A 14331-nucleotide genomic window follows, 5' to 3' on the forward strand; every position below is an offset into this window, starting at 1 on the left:
CAAAAGGCCACGTGAAAGACTTGCTGCATTTTCGCGAAAATGTTGCCTTTCTAGTTATCAATGCTACATTTGCTGCGTGTTGAGGGGTTGGCCGTAGCGTGCAGTAGACCCAGATTGCAGATAAGAAAAAACAAAAAAAACGAGGCCACAGCGAGCTAGCTAGCACGTACATCTGGGTACATGTATTTATTACCTCCATGAAAAGTGGAGGTATAGTTTTTGGTGTGTCTGTGTGTGTGTGTGTCCGGATATTTGTGGCTAGCAGAACTCTAGAACCTTTAGATGGATTAAAATGGTATTTGGTATGTGGACAGGGGTTGGGAAGATAAAGATTGATGGTTGGTATGTGACCTTGGTACTGCAGCAGAACCTCGATTTTTTTGGTATCTTTTGACCTGGACATGCTCATTTTGTGGTCTTGAAAAGGCAAATAAGTCCCTAATTTCCATAATATTGCATAGAATTAATTTGAAAGTGTGATAATTCATCTAAGTACATGTAGTAAATGATCGGATTGTAACATTGTGACCTGTGTAAGTTAGTTAAAGGTGTACATAACCAAGCATAAATTATGCAGATGTGAAAGTAATTTGCATAATCAGAATATTTCATGGAGGTTTGAGGTCTTCGAACTCTTGTTTTAATGGGGTACTGTGGATCGTCGTACACGTACGGGTACACGGGAAGGTTGCATATCCTCCCCTTAGTACAAGCTGTACTCCTCTCGTCATGGCCGTCGGCTAACTCCTCGGGCAAGTTATCTGGCCATTTTTTTTCCAGTCGCCCATGTAGTCACTCTGGTGCATTAGCAGCGGTTTTGATTTTGACCTTGGCACCAATTTCTCTGTTACAGTGTCTCGTTTGATATAACCTAGGAGTGCCCTTCCACTTGAATGTAGTGTAAACGGATCCTTGATGTAGATATTAAAACATTTTTCAATGTTAACGTTAAGGTTTTTATACGTACCAACACGTTTGTCCAGAACACATCGTTGTCTTACACCATTTATTATATCAAACCAATGCAATTGGCAAAGGGACAACTCTATAACGATACGTGCCAGACCTTGATTTGTAGACACCACTTGCGGCCTGTGGCAAATTGCCAAGTGGAGTCACGAGTAACACTAGATTTATATGTACAGCTGACTCTGTTTAGCCCTGTCAAATAAAAGGACAGTAAAAAATAAACTATGCAAATCAGCGAAGCACTGTGACACTCATACCATATGATACATTTACGATTTCCGCAAATACTTTACTTCAGTTTTCCGTTTTAAACTAAGTACCACCTAGCTTAAAGACTAGTACTCTTAGCTATCTATGTCCTGGCTCGCTAAGTACCTCTAATGGCTTGATGATAAATAATGAATGGCGCTTCCATACCTGATTATGGCTCAACCCGGAATTGACAATTTCAAGATGACCACAGTTAACGTTAATTCATTTAGTATCGATTTCATAATCGTGTTTGAAATTCAGACTTGCTAGATCGACCAAATATAGGAATTGCATGATTTTGATAGCTAGTTATGTCACTGTAATTAATCCAATATGCTGAGCTTTGTAAAAGGTTACTAGTATTTTAGAATTAGATCGACTTCAACCAACCTACATCATGCCGTGTTCCCTTTAAACCTTCCCCACATGTTAACCATTTATCCATGACAGTCGGACCCGGAAAGGTCATTGACCCGCATTGGTATTTTGGGGAGGGTACAGTTGCAACGGTCTGTCTCTCAGCGAGCAGTGCCGAGATCAAGCCAGACGATACGTAAGTGGACTTAAAATTCACTTTCTTTGAAAAACACTACATTTTGACAGGCATATAGTGTTTGTGATATGGATATCAGCATTATGTATCTGGTATAGGAGACAAATTTTGCGTGATTTCAACTGATTTCCCAGTGGGGATGTCATATGGGGGTGTGGGGGAGGGGCTCAGTATAGGCTCGATCCTATAGCAATTTTCATTTTTCTGTATTGGGCAAAAGCATGAATCAAATGCCCTACGTATTCAGTAGTTCTTTTCTTCGGAACTTTCCCCCTAAACCGAATGTTGGAACTAGCGGGATCGTTTCCAAACATATGATTTCTGTACTCAACCCTATCAGTGTAAGCTATCAGTGTACAGTATGAACTGGACATTACTTCTATCATTGCAAGAGCTGAGCAGGCATACAGGAGTATATGGCACTTATTCCATGACACATCAAATCACAGACAATATGCCTTGTTCTAGTTGAATGTCAGCCTTCTTGGAATCTCTTGGGGGTATAGTCCACTTACTGTATTTCCATGGCTAGCCAATATTGAACAATATTAAGGATGGGTCCTAGACTACGGCTTTAATGTTTGTTGTCTCCAGTCCTAGTGCAATCGCCACTGTGATCACATATGGGTGATGGGACCTAATATGGCCGTGTCCCAATTTCTGTATATGTAGGACGAACTGAAGTAGCGATAACTGTTTGGCGATAAATATTTATGTCCAAATTAAAAATGGAACTTGTATTTAGGCCAACGCTAGAACTTTTACAATTTAAAGTCGTGCCTCCTTTGGTACAATCACTCCGGTATATTCAGATGGTTTTCGGTCGATACGATTTTATTTTCCAAAAATGAAACCATCTCCTGATTTGCAGTTTGCTACGGCTTATATCATCTTCGTTCTTCATACACATGTTTGATACGAAGATTACATAATCATAACGTGCAAGAAAAAGATGTCGTAGTATAACAGTAAATACAGAATTCAAACACTGGAACGGTGAAACATACGGAATTTACATCTAAAAGTAATCGTCTACGTCTATTTCCCAGATAAGTGTAGTGTATTACATACATTATAGTTAATTAGACTTCAGTGCGTTGTACTCCGTTACATCACTCTTGCTTTAAGAAGGTTTATGCAGTCAGTCTTTGGGCATAATTTTGCACGTAAACAAATCTTTAAAACTTATGTATTCGCTCGGCTACGAGGTCAAGGTTAGATCGCATGTATACATGCATATTTACATGTGGGCCTTGAACCCAGACTGACCCGTGTACTGTACATGCATGCCGACTCACGTTTCGGGTATATACAAAACACAACGATCCTAATCTTTTCAAATTTTCTAAATTCTCTCTTGGCGGTCACTGACAAACTTTTTTCTTGATTGGTAATTGTGGTATACGTGCATGTATTTACAGCATATGTACATAACGTAAAGTCGACATCTTTGGATGTCTTCTATTCCCCTCCAACATGACACTGACAGCTGCACACATTCCGGGTCCATTATCTACATGTTGGATCTGTGTACGGATCTGCCAACCCGCTATATACAGTACAGTGTCCCACCCTGCAGACTTTAAAATACTATAGGTTTGACCTTTATACTCCCAGCTGTGGGCATTCCTGTATCAAACTTGGCAAGCTTAAGCTAGGTTTGGAAATCGCAGCACTTGCCGGAACATTCTAGTTCAATAAATCAGTGTCATACGTAGGTTGAGTAATAAATATCATATGAAAACTCTACGCCTCATTGCACGTGTAATAATAATAATTGTGATTTCATACACAACCATGCTATTTTCAAAATAGACACGCATCAATGATATGCTGGGCCTACTTTGATACATCATTCTACCTTCCTTCATCTGTTGCACATGATAATTCAATTTAAACTGCGTATACTGGCCATTCAATGACACCTTTATATTGTAGCTGTACGTTAACTGTACATACTCTTAATTGCAGCTACTTTTGAAGTAAGCTAATGCACATTAATGTCGGGATAGTTCACATTACAATTTCGAATTCGAGACAGAACTTATGACACCCAGTTTAGTGTCATGTAACAGATATGTTGAGTAATAGCTATGATATCAACACGATATGCAATTTGTAATACAGCCAACTTAACCATACCATTCCTTATATATGTAAGCCTTATCACACATGCAAGCAGAAAGGTTACCAACATGCTCATCAGATGCGTCCACGATATAATTCGTGCAATACACGTGCGCTATATATCAGATGCTATCATTGTATCTTCCATTTGGGGTATATTTTAATGCGTAGATTTAACTTCCAAGTTCCACTCTGGGTATTCCAAGATTCTCGTTGATAATCTCAGTAAGACTAATACGAAGGAGCTAGATGTTGCAACAGGGTCAGTTTACAATGTCGTGACAAACTGTAATGTCAGTCACGAATTGCTGAACTTATTCTGACCTCTTTGTAACTGTTTGCACTCACAGGAGGCCTGGAATCTGCGGGATCACTTCAGCAGATTCTTGACATCGCCCCAGACTTATAGACACAGTCCCTCTGCCCGCTCGCCAAGTTCCGAGGCGGTTCTGTTTTAGCCCAGCCATCATGGAGACTTCGGAGAGCGCTGAAGCCGTGAAAGGAAACACCGTGGGGCCCAGAAAGCCTCCGATAGATTCTCAGAGCATCAGAGCGCGGAAAGCTCGGTCGGTGCCAATGGGTCGGCTGCCGAGACCTTCGAGTTCTGCTTCCGATAAAACAACAAGCGAGACACAGCAAGTACACGGGAGAGCCAGGCTGGCACGGGCAACAGACAGGCATGTAGGCAATGGTAGCCAAATGGGCACGCCTTCGGGTTTAGGATATAACGTTGACGAGGCAGGCCGTGATGTAACTGCACCAGGTCTTCCTCAGGAGAAGGCTATTGTGAGTAGGAGCTCGCTGGGTAGTAGATATCTTCGACGGACTGGTGTAAGCGATGCCATGGCCCAGCTTGGCGATCCAACGGCAGGGTCCTTGACTTGGAACAGAAGTATATCACAGCCACCAAGTTATGATCAGAAGCAAACGGATGGAGTAGCGTTTGTGAAAAGGCACAGCGAGGGAATGATGGCAACCGCCAGCTCAAGCCTGACTCCGAGCATTTCCGGACCGCTTGTCCCGTACAGAAGCGGCGGAGATTCATCTCAGAGTACCGAGCAGGATTCTTTTCTGAGCAAGTTTAGGCAAAAGTACGCTCACCTGCTAAGTCGCCCCAAGCCCTTAATCACAACGAAAGAAGGGATCACTAGTAGAACGCAAAGACTGCCACTCTCAACAAGCACCATTCCTGAGCCATTCAAACCAATACAGGACCCAGGCAGCAGAGTGTTACCGGTACCAAGAGAAGACTTAGGACAGGGATACGTAGGGAAAGGTTCTAGACGTGATTCGTGTGATGTAGAGGTAGAGGAATACTCGAACATTGCAGCCCCAGAAACTGAAGAAGACATCCCGACAGAGAAACCGCCACCAGGAGGCTATGTCAACGCGCTTTACCTGGAAACACAAACAACTTCTAAGTCATCCCAAGACCGCATCACTTCTAGTAAGTCCTGTATAACAAGGCGAATTTTAGTTAGATTTTAAGTTTGTGTTTTCATGGTATAGAGCTGGGTATAAGGGGGTCCTTTAATTGGCCAAAAATGGAAATTTTGAAATATCATCACGCCCACTTCATGGATGATGCATTGGGCCATTTGAAAGATATCTAGCATGAAATAAACCCCCCATCACGACCAAAAAACCAAACCCGCATTATATGCAATATGGTACAGCCATATAGTGATTTAGATGAATGCTTGACTTCGTATAACTGCCGAACAACGTGTGCTAGGACTACCAAACTTAGGGATTTTCCCTAAGATTTAGTGGGTAGGATTTTCTAAGCATGCAAAAATTGGGTTTTCTTGAAATAACACAGAATGACTGAAATAGGAAGACTCAAATAATTCACAGCGTAATTTATGGTCCCAATGTATCTTCCAATGAGAGATTACAACTTTGAATCTCTCTCTCAGTCATCAATTATGTTGTCACATTTAATTGTCTATCTATAATGCTCCCAAAGTGTATATTTACTATCATATTTCAGCCTTGTTTGTGACCGTGCACTTGACCTCCCCCACATCCCCCGGTGACCCCACCCTGAGGGTTGCCGAGTCCCTCTTCCAGGCTAACATCAAGGACGAGCAGAGACGACAACTTCTCCGGAAAGCCTTGGCCAAATTTCAGGGCGTCCTGACCACCGTCAGCGGCGACCGTATTGGTCTTCACTTCTTCACCGTCCAACATCTGGACAACTTTTGGTCGAAAGTCATCCTTCCTGGAGCGGGAAGTGTGTCCGAACGTCTGGATCCCGTGCTGATCACAGACCAGATGAGGGTAGCAGTTCTGGGAAGGAAGCTGGCCGTCAAAGTCAACATCGATGAAGAGGAGTATCTGTATGTGCGGAAACAGCTTCGAAAATCTACGACGGGTAAGTACTGTAAATGCTGAAACTTTCGCGGTGGTTTAATGTCGCGGTGGTTTCGCGGTTTAAACTTAAAACCACCGCGAACATTTTTCCATGGCACTAAAAGAACTTAAAACCACCGCGAAAAGTCGTTTATTTCGCTACTGCGAAATTAAATCCCTGCGAACTTAAATGCATTTACAGTAACTGAATCTTGGTAGGATGATAACTCATCTTATGCATAATTGTTGTAGACGAATACAGATTACATCAGAAGATATTCTGGTACTCAAAAGTGCGTCGCCAATTTTTTTTTTTATCAATGTAGACTTTTGACAGTGAGTGTTTTGACACAAAAAATACTCTTCTTTCCACAGGTATCCGGAGAACAATGACGCTCACCAGAAGTCGCTTCGCAAAAGTTCCAACTAACAAAGCAAAAGACTGCAGGGTGAACCCATCTCTAACCAGTCTTCTGAAGGATAAGGACTTACTGAGGCTTTCCCGGGTTTCAAGCAGCGGGACCGAAAGATTAGAAGGTTAGAATCATGCTCAGGACTGAGGCAATTTGGTATGATGAGGAGTCAGTCTTGTGGGCATATCGATAGTGAGGACGCGCCGTGTGCTTATAGAGAGAACAGGCGATCATCAGTGGGGGTGAGAACAGCCACGCCACCAGTCCGGCAAGGCGCCAGACCACAGAGTACTGACGGCTCACTGCTTCTCACACAAGGGCACATTTTGGAGACGCAACAGCCTGGTTTGACGGACAGGTTGCAGAAGATGGAAAGCGTGTTGGAGCAAATAAGAAGGCTCGTCGGACAGAACAGCGATGAAGACCCTGCACGTGGAAGCCCGAAGGTTACAGAAACCGCTCAAGGTATACCTCTTACAAACTCTATAACAAAGGCCAGTACTTTTTGGCCTTATTATGTGGTAGCATAGTGAACTAAACAATTTTTTCCAGAAGATATTTGAATTAGATTTTTTTATGGGCAAGTATAAAAAGATAGCACAGTAAACACAAAATCGAAATGTCTCGGTGACTAATAAAGTATTGTTATTTTACATTACAGCATCGTCGTTGCGACCTGATGTTGTGCGTGACTTGGAGCAAAAGACAGAACAAAGGCATCTTCCAACACAGAGCCGCATTACACAAGGCGACGGCTATGGAAAACCTCCAGCAGGTCCAGCGGGAGGCACCAGACAAGAAAACCAGAGACCCTCCGCTATTATGAGTCCACGTATGGACGTTCCTGATATCAGAGGCAATGAAATTGTACCTGTGAATGCTGCTCAGGTAGCAATGACTCCCAATGTCATAAATGCTAACAGGGAAAACCGGCTGCAGTTGCCGGGGCAAGGCCCTAGAACGTCTGTCCTGGACAAGGAAAGCCATCCCATTCTTGCACGGCTGAGAGAGAAAAATAAGCAGGCTACGACCATGAAGCCTGAGGATATGCAAATCGTCAGAAAAACGAAAGACCCTGAAGATAAGGGACAAGACTTTGTTGTTGATGGTAACACAAAACTGCGTACATGGAAACCGAAGGTTCCATTACAAGAGTTGGAAGAGAAGCTGTCTAGATCTGAGAACATGGAGGTCCAAAGTCTCGACCTGTCTAGTCAACAACTCAAACAGTTGCCAGATAAAATAGAACAGATGGTTGATCTTGTTCGCTTGGATCTCAGTAACAACAAGTTCAGGAAGTTCCCTTCCACGCTCCTGAAGTTGCCTAAGCTTGAGCACTTGAACATCAGTCGCAACACGTTGAGTTCGTTTCCGATTGAGACTCGCATGATGAGCAGTCTGCGGAACCTGCAGATGACGAACATGGCGCTGGAGGAGATTCCAAGCGAGCTGTGTGATCTGAGCAATCTTGAAGTACTGAACATCCGCGACAACAATCTCACACGTCTGCCTGATGACATAGGAAGGCTGCGCAAGCTGACGTCATTGCAGTTATCTTGGAACAAATTTCAAACTCTGTCGCAATCGGTGGGTAGATTTCTTTAACATGTTTCTTGGTTGTTTAGTAAGTTCCGTTTATTGTCCCATGGACGTATGTCCATCTCTCTCTAACCCACACCCGTTTCATATAGGACCATGTGTTATTCAAAAGGTTTGTGACCGTTTAACTTTGCCTTTCCTAACAATTTCGCGTATGGTCGACACATCAGCCTTGGATGGGGTAATTGTGGGTATGGTTGGTGCCTGTGAAGTCGACGACATGTTTTGTTGGGTTTTGCTTTGTGTGGATTCATGTTTATGAGCGTCTAGGTACACTCTGTTTGCCTTCTGTCTAAAACCTTTTTGCATTCTGCCATATTTACCCACCAGAGCCAAATCTCGAGCTCTTGACTTGTGTATTGTAGGTGTTTCGTACGAAGGAGCGCCTTTCTGTCTTTGACGTCCAGGATCCTGATAATTTTGGTTAATCGCGGAAGGGTTGGAAGTTAAAATTTTCCGTGCCCGTGCATCCAGGTACACTCTGCTAGCCTTCTGTTTGAACCCCCTCTGTAGTCTGCCATATTTACCCATCAAAGCTAAATTTCGGGCTCTTTCTTTAACAACTTCATACGGGGGAGCGCTGTTTTCTCTGTGACCTGCAGATTCTTGGTAATTTTCGTTAACCGCGGAAGCGTAGAAAGTAATTGAGCTATCCTCGTCATCTTGTCCAGACAAATGTGCCTGCAATGACAGGGGGAGCGATAGGGGGCGTGATTGGGTATTTTCGTAGTTGTAGTGTTCATCTTTGATTTCCCAGTAGTCATGATGGAGTGACGCTGGTCTTGTATTGTAGTACAAGAAGTACTCGTCAGGAATTTCTTCGTACTGTTGCTCATCACTAGAGGATGAAGCAAGCTTTGGGGTCGTCTCTACGTCTTCATCAGGATCTGCCGAATACTTACCCGCACTGACGGTGACAGTAGGGCCACTTGCTCCACTAACCATCCAGCTACTGCAGGACACAACACCAAGGGGAGACCCAGGACAGGCATTGCCAGCCTGTGCGGCTTGGTTCCCTCCTGAACAACAGCCCCACCTTCTCACAAAATAAGTGAGAAACAGTACTACGGCAGTGACCCCTATCACAGCTAATACCGTGACTAACCCCAGGTAACCCCAGGATTGCTCTTTATCAGATCCAACTGTCACGAATGGGGCTGTGGAAGGCGTCGACACAGTGGCTTTGGCAGGCTGCTTTGTAGTGTTAGTCACCCCCTTCTCTCCTACACGGACGGTGTCATCAGGAGAGTTGCATAAGGGCGTGGTGAAGACATGTCTGTAGACCTTCCCACAGGTGTTGAATAGGCACGTCACATTCTTTAGTTCTTCATGCCCCAAGACAGTACCGTTTTTGCCGAAGCAGACAGCGTCCGACATGTTGATATTCTCGTTGCCAGTTGTAATGGCAGATAGAATTACAGCAACAGGGTGTGTTTGGTAAGATTTCTCTACACGAATGGATACAATCCGCAAATTCAGATCTTGGCTCAAAGCCACATTGACGATGCCAACATCCTTCCAGGAATCTCTACACAATTGATTGATACTTGTAGCATGTTCAGTGTTATTGACGTTTGATATGATAGCAATTGGCAGATCATACGACGCTTTGTCTGCTGAAGTCAACTCTAGGTTTAATATTTTACATTGAAGAACTATGTCCATGTATACCTGTGTGAGGGTATTATAATGGTGCACATGGACTTGATATCGCGTCATCCGAGGACGTTTTCTCATACAGAAAAGTACTTCATTAACAGTGACTGCAATAAACTCACCGGTACGTAAACGGTTATAGTCAAGTTTCCAGTTCTTTACCAAAGGAGCAGAAGCGTCAATGAGAGGTAATCTTCCTCCGACAATTAAGTCGTGTAGTTTGTGTAGCCCCCTTGTGGTATCACTTGACAGATACGTCAACAAATTGTCGCTTAAGTCTAACTTGTCAAGGTCCCGAAGAAACATGAACGCTGTAGGATGTATGTTTCGAATCTGGTTAGATTTCAGAGAAAGATAGAATAATCTTTCCAGTCCAGCAAGCCAAGATGACTGAATGCTTTTCAATGAGTTATTGTCAAGTAGCAACCCTGTGAGGAAGCTGAGTTTTTGAAAGGGGGATGAGTCTATGCTGCTAATGTTGTTGTGAGACAATGATAAACTGTAGAAAAAGTCTGGGTGCTTTAAACCGCTGAACCATTGTTCTTTGACCTCAGTCAACCCGTTGAAGATAATCTCTAATGATGACAATCGAGGAAACACACCTAAAACATGTTCACCAAGATCCGTAATTCCGCATTCAGCCAGAGTAAGGAACTGTATTTTTGACTGCTGAAGCGGTCTAAGTTTCTCTACTGAGAGCTTACCAAGCGACAATCCTCTCACCGCTACATGTAAATTGTTAGGTAGGCATATTGGGGTTGGCACAGCTAGTACAGAGAGGTTCTTTTCATTAGCAACATGTTGTAGCTGCAACTGTGCGGTGGTACATCGGATACAAGCGGTGTTTTGCCTACCCATATCAGGGTGCATATTTGTATAAGACTTGCAATCAGGAAGGCAAGATGACCAGGAATCTGTATAATCATAATCACACCCAGGAAAGCATGGTATGTCTAAACTCTCACATCTCATTAGAATGATAAGGAAAACTGCTACCTGTTTCGCCACCTTCATGCTGGATATACCCAAAATGTTTTTGATGAAAGGAAATCTATTGCTAGACGTTAGTGACGAGGGTCTCCTGATCACTCCCAGTTATGTGTAAGTTGTAGTAGGTTTACACACAGTCGGATGCCTTATCTGAAAAACAGTTGCAAACAATTCTTTGGCACCTCAGATGTACCCTGGGCGCCAAACTTAGGCTTAGGTCCCAATTGGAAAATGGGGCCCTGTGGGCAGTTCACGGGCTGATTTTTTTCACTTTCGGGCTTAAACCCTACGTGACCCCCAGGGGCACCTTGCGGCTCCCGGGGTATTTTGGGCCCGGCTGGGCACCGGGTTGAATGTAGGTCGGGCTTAAAATGAACCCGGTACCCGGTAACAGATAGACGCCGTGACCTTCCCGTGGGGAACACCTAGGAGTACCCACGGTATGCGGCAGTTCAGCGGGACGAATTTGTGGTTTCGGAGCCCGGCCGGTGCAACTGGGACCTAGGCCTTAGCGGGTTTGCATTACGCCGGCCGATCTAAGTTAGCCCCTAGCTGGGAAGCTGTTAGTCGGAGGGAGTTATAGTCGGCCAGCGCTAGAGTCTGCTATCAAGAGTACACATATACATGTATAATGTTATCCTCTGAGCATCCCCAAAGGTATCAGGACTCCCTTGGAAATCAGTTTTTGTTTAAACTAAAGGAACTATCCTTCAAGATCAATAAATAACTAAATAAAAAGGTAGTCTTGACGGACCCATGATACTATGGGCGCACCGACATAACTATAGGCAAACATGCACAATTTCTAACAGAAAACTTAGTTACTCACTTTCAGCGCCTTGTTGTTTTGGGCCCCTTGTAACCTAGAGCTCGCTCATGTTGCACACTTCTCTCACGTCTTATAAACTGACCTGCAGATTCAAGTACATTCTGTTCAATTGTGGTCTCACATTGACATTTAGGTATCTAACTGCGGCTGTCAACATGAAATAACTTGTAACGTTTTTGTCAATGAACTTACTTTAGCTCACTTTTCAGGTACACGATTTTGCATGGAATATCCAACTGCCGGATGGGTTGCTACATTCTTAAGTCTGACCAAGTTGTGTTTGTGGACGCTTAGTTCGAACGGTGAATTCAAAATTGAATTCTCTACATAACGGGGCCCTTGATTGGTAAATATTTCCCGCTACCCGCTAGTTTTATCGGACGACGCAACCGGAACGTGTCTTCCGATGAAATTTCTGTTGTTTGTGGACGCTCAGAGCGAACAGTGAAAACATGACGGGGCTCTTGATTGGTAAATATTTCCCGCTAGTTTCATCGGAAGACACACCCAGGAATGTGTCAACAGCCCAGGACAGACTAATTGTTGAGGAAGTTAATGCATATATTATCTTACAGTTATTCAAAATATCTTGTCCCTATCTGCAGAGGTCAGAATATTATTTCGCGTTACATGCTTGTACATTTCATAAAAGCTACACAAAATATAGGTACATTGAAGATATCAGGACGCTTGACATTCAATGTATAATGGTCACTGTATAGACATGAAGAATGTTGCTATAGTGATCACGCTAGACAGGATTCACGATGATAAACAATCATGGTGTCACAATTGTCAGGTGGTCCTCATGCACCAGTATCGGTGTGTGTGGTATACACAGTAGCGTTTCACAACGTCACAAATACCAACAACTCTGGTATGAGAAGCAGGAAGCTCAAACCAAGTACAAGACAATCGGATCCTAATAATACCCCTGTCACGTTATCCACGATCTTCGGGCGTATCGATGGAAGATCGACCATATTTTTGATCGACAGAGGGCTGCGCGTATTTTTCACCTGAAAACCGTCCCTGTCACATATAAGCTATACTTTGTACCTTGTACAATTGTTGTGATATAAAGTTAACAATTATCATTATAAGCGAGGCTCGGGCGATTGCCGCAGAATCGTCGTTCGATCGATTTTCGCCAAATGTGACAGGGGTGTAACGGGCATACATATAAAGATGTACAAATGTATATTATTTCACGCAAAAAGCACAGTTTATCAACACTTTTTCCTACGAAATTACTAGTGAGACATTCTCTCAAACCTTTCGCATGGAATCAGAAACGTAGGAGCCTGCATAGGCATTAGTGTCTGTCTGTCTCATGTCTAGAGACGCCCGCAGTCAGTCACAATGAGCATCTTAGGAACTCCTGGCCTGCAGTGACGTTCTGATTAGAATCCCAGCTCCACTTCCATTATCTGTACACACCCTCCAGGTTAATCTTATGCATTGTCTGTGGTTTTGTCTGACTGAGCGGATGCATGCGATCAACACTTCTGACTAGACGTAGAGAAATCTTAGACAATACTTCTGCTTGCTAACCAAGGCGTGGTTAGCAAGCAAAAGTATTGAGCCAGTGGTCACTACGGAGGATGGTACTCAGAAATCTATCACTGCAGCTTAGACAGTATATATATCCTGTAATATGTTCGACAGTCACTAAAAATGCTTCAATGCTATTAGCTATTTCGCACTTTAATAACGCGCATCTATCATAGATACACATGTAGCTAAATGAAGTTTTAGTCTTAGATTAGAATTTCCAAATTCTTTTAGACATTTCCAAAGTCTTTGGCGTTTTGAACCATATTTCTTGACCTCTGATATTGAATAGCGCACACGAATATTAGTCTTGGTTTTAAGTAGACATTACGGCTGGCTAACTAAATGGTGGAAACGCATACAAACAAACAGTTGTATGGAACGTTGCCAGACATCACACTACAGTAGTGAAACGTCGCCGACTGAGTCTCGTGGGTCACGTGGCACGAAGCATAGAATATGAAGACAGGGATTGGACGACCTACCACATCACCAAAGAAACTAAGAGAAACAGAAACAAATCTAGAGGGATACAAACGTCTTTCTGTTATGAAGAACAAACAGCTCTGGATATCTAACTTTGCTTACTCCACCTTGCAAGAGGATGGCTGATAATGATAAATAATACAGGTCTATTTGCACGGTAGCCTGGGTACCATACCATCGAGGCGCTCGGCGGTGTAGGGGTGGCCATGGCCGCCCGTGCAGTTAATTGGTACAGGCCGGGGGAGTTCTTACGGGGTTAGATTAATTAGTCGCGCCTCGACGCTGGCGGCGTAAACTCCAAAGGCCGGCTACAAGCTCTATCGGCGAAATCTCAAAGGGCAGCTAATCAGACAGGCTGACAGAAGCAGGTCGGTGCCTTAGCACTGGGCCGGATAAAGCACCCCAAAGCCGACCAGCGGAGAATGGTACTGGCGGCGTGAACTCCAAAGGCCGGCTACAAGCTCTATCGGCGAAATCTCAAAGGGCAGCTAATCAGACAGGCTGACAGAAGCAGGTCGGTGCCTTAGCACTGGGCCGGTAACACCCCA

The 14331-nt window shown here is 43.8% G+C and overlaps 3 protein-coding genes across 3 annotated transcripts in view; 2 read left to right on the forward strand and 1 right to left on the reverse strand.

The window, feature by feature from the left end:
• The first annotated feature begins 1652 nt into the window (after positions 1-1652).
• Positions 1653-6827, forward strand: LOC118411618. The gene is made up of 4 exons (XM_035814085.1): positions 1653-1774; positions 4252-5348; positions 5895-6278; positions 6632-6827. The coding sequence occupies exons 2-4, from the start codon at positions 4370-4372 to the stop codon at positions 6796-6798; spliced, it is 1530 nt and encodes a 509-aa protein (XP_035669978.1). The 5' UTR covers positions 1653-1774; positions 4252-4369; the 3' UTR covers positions 6799-6827.
• Positions 6799-14331, forward strand: part of LOC118411617 (plant intracellular Ras-group-related LRR protein 3-like) — a 10314-nt gene continuing 2781 nt past the window's right edge. The window contains exons 1-2 of the mRNA XM_035814084.1: positions 6799-7134; positions 7331-8256. Coding sequence (XP_035669977.1) covers positions 6828-7134; positions 7331-8256 — 1233 coding nt within the window. The 5' untranslated portion in view covers positions 6799-6827. The remainder of the gene's footprint in view (positions 7135-7330; positions 8257-14331) is intronic.
• Positions 8267-14331, reverse strand: part of LOC118411616 — a 10299-nt gene continuing 4234 nt past the window's right edge. The window contains exon 2 of the mRNA XM_035814083.1: positions 8267-11825. Coding sequence (XP_035669976.1) covers positions 8374-10938 — 2565 coding nt within the window. The 5' untranslated portion in view covers positions 10939-11825 and the 3' untranslated portion in view covers positions 8267-8373. The remainder of the gene's footprint in view (positions 11826-14331) is intronic.

This window comes from Branchiostoma floridae, chromosome 3 (assembly GCF_000003815.2).
Source record: "Branchiostoma floridae strain S238N-H82 chromosome 3, Bfl_VNyyK, whole genome shotgun sequence".
Lineage (NCBI taxonomy): Eukaryota > Metazoa > Chordata > Leptocardii > Amphioxiformes > Branchiostomatidae > Branchiostoma > Branchiostoma floridae.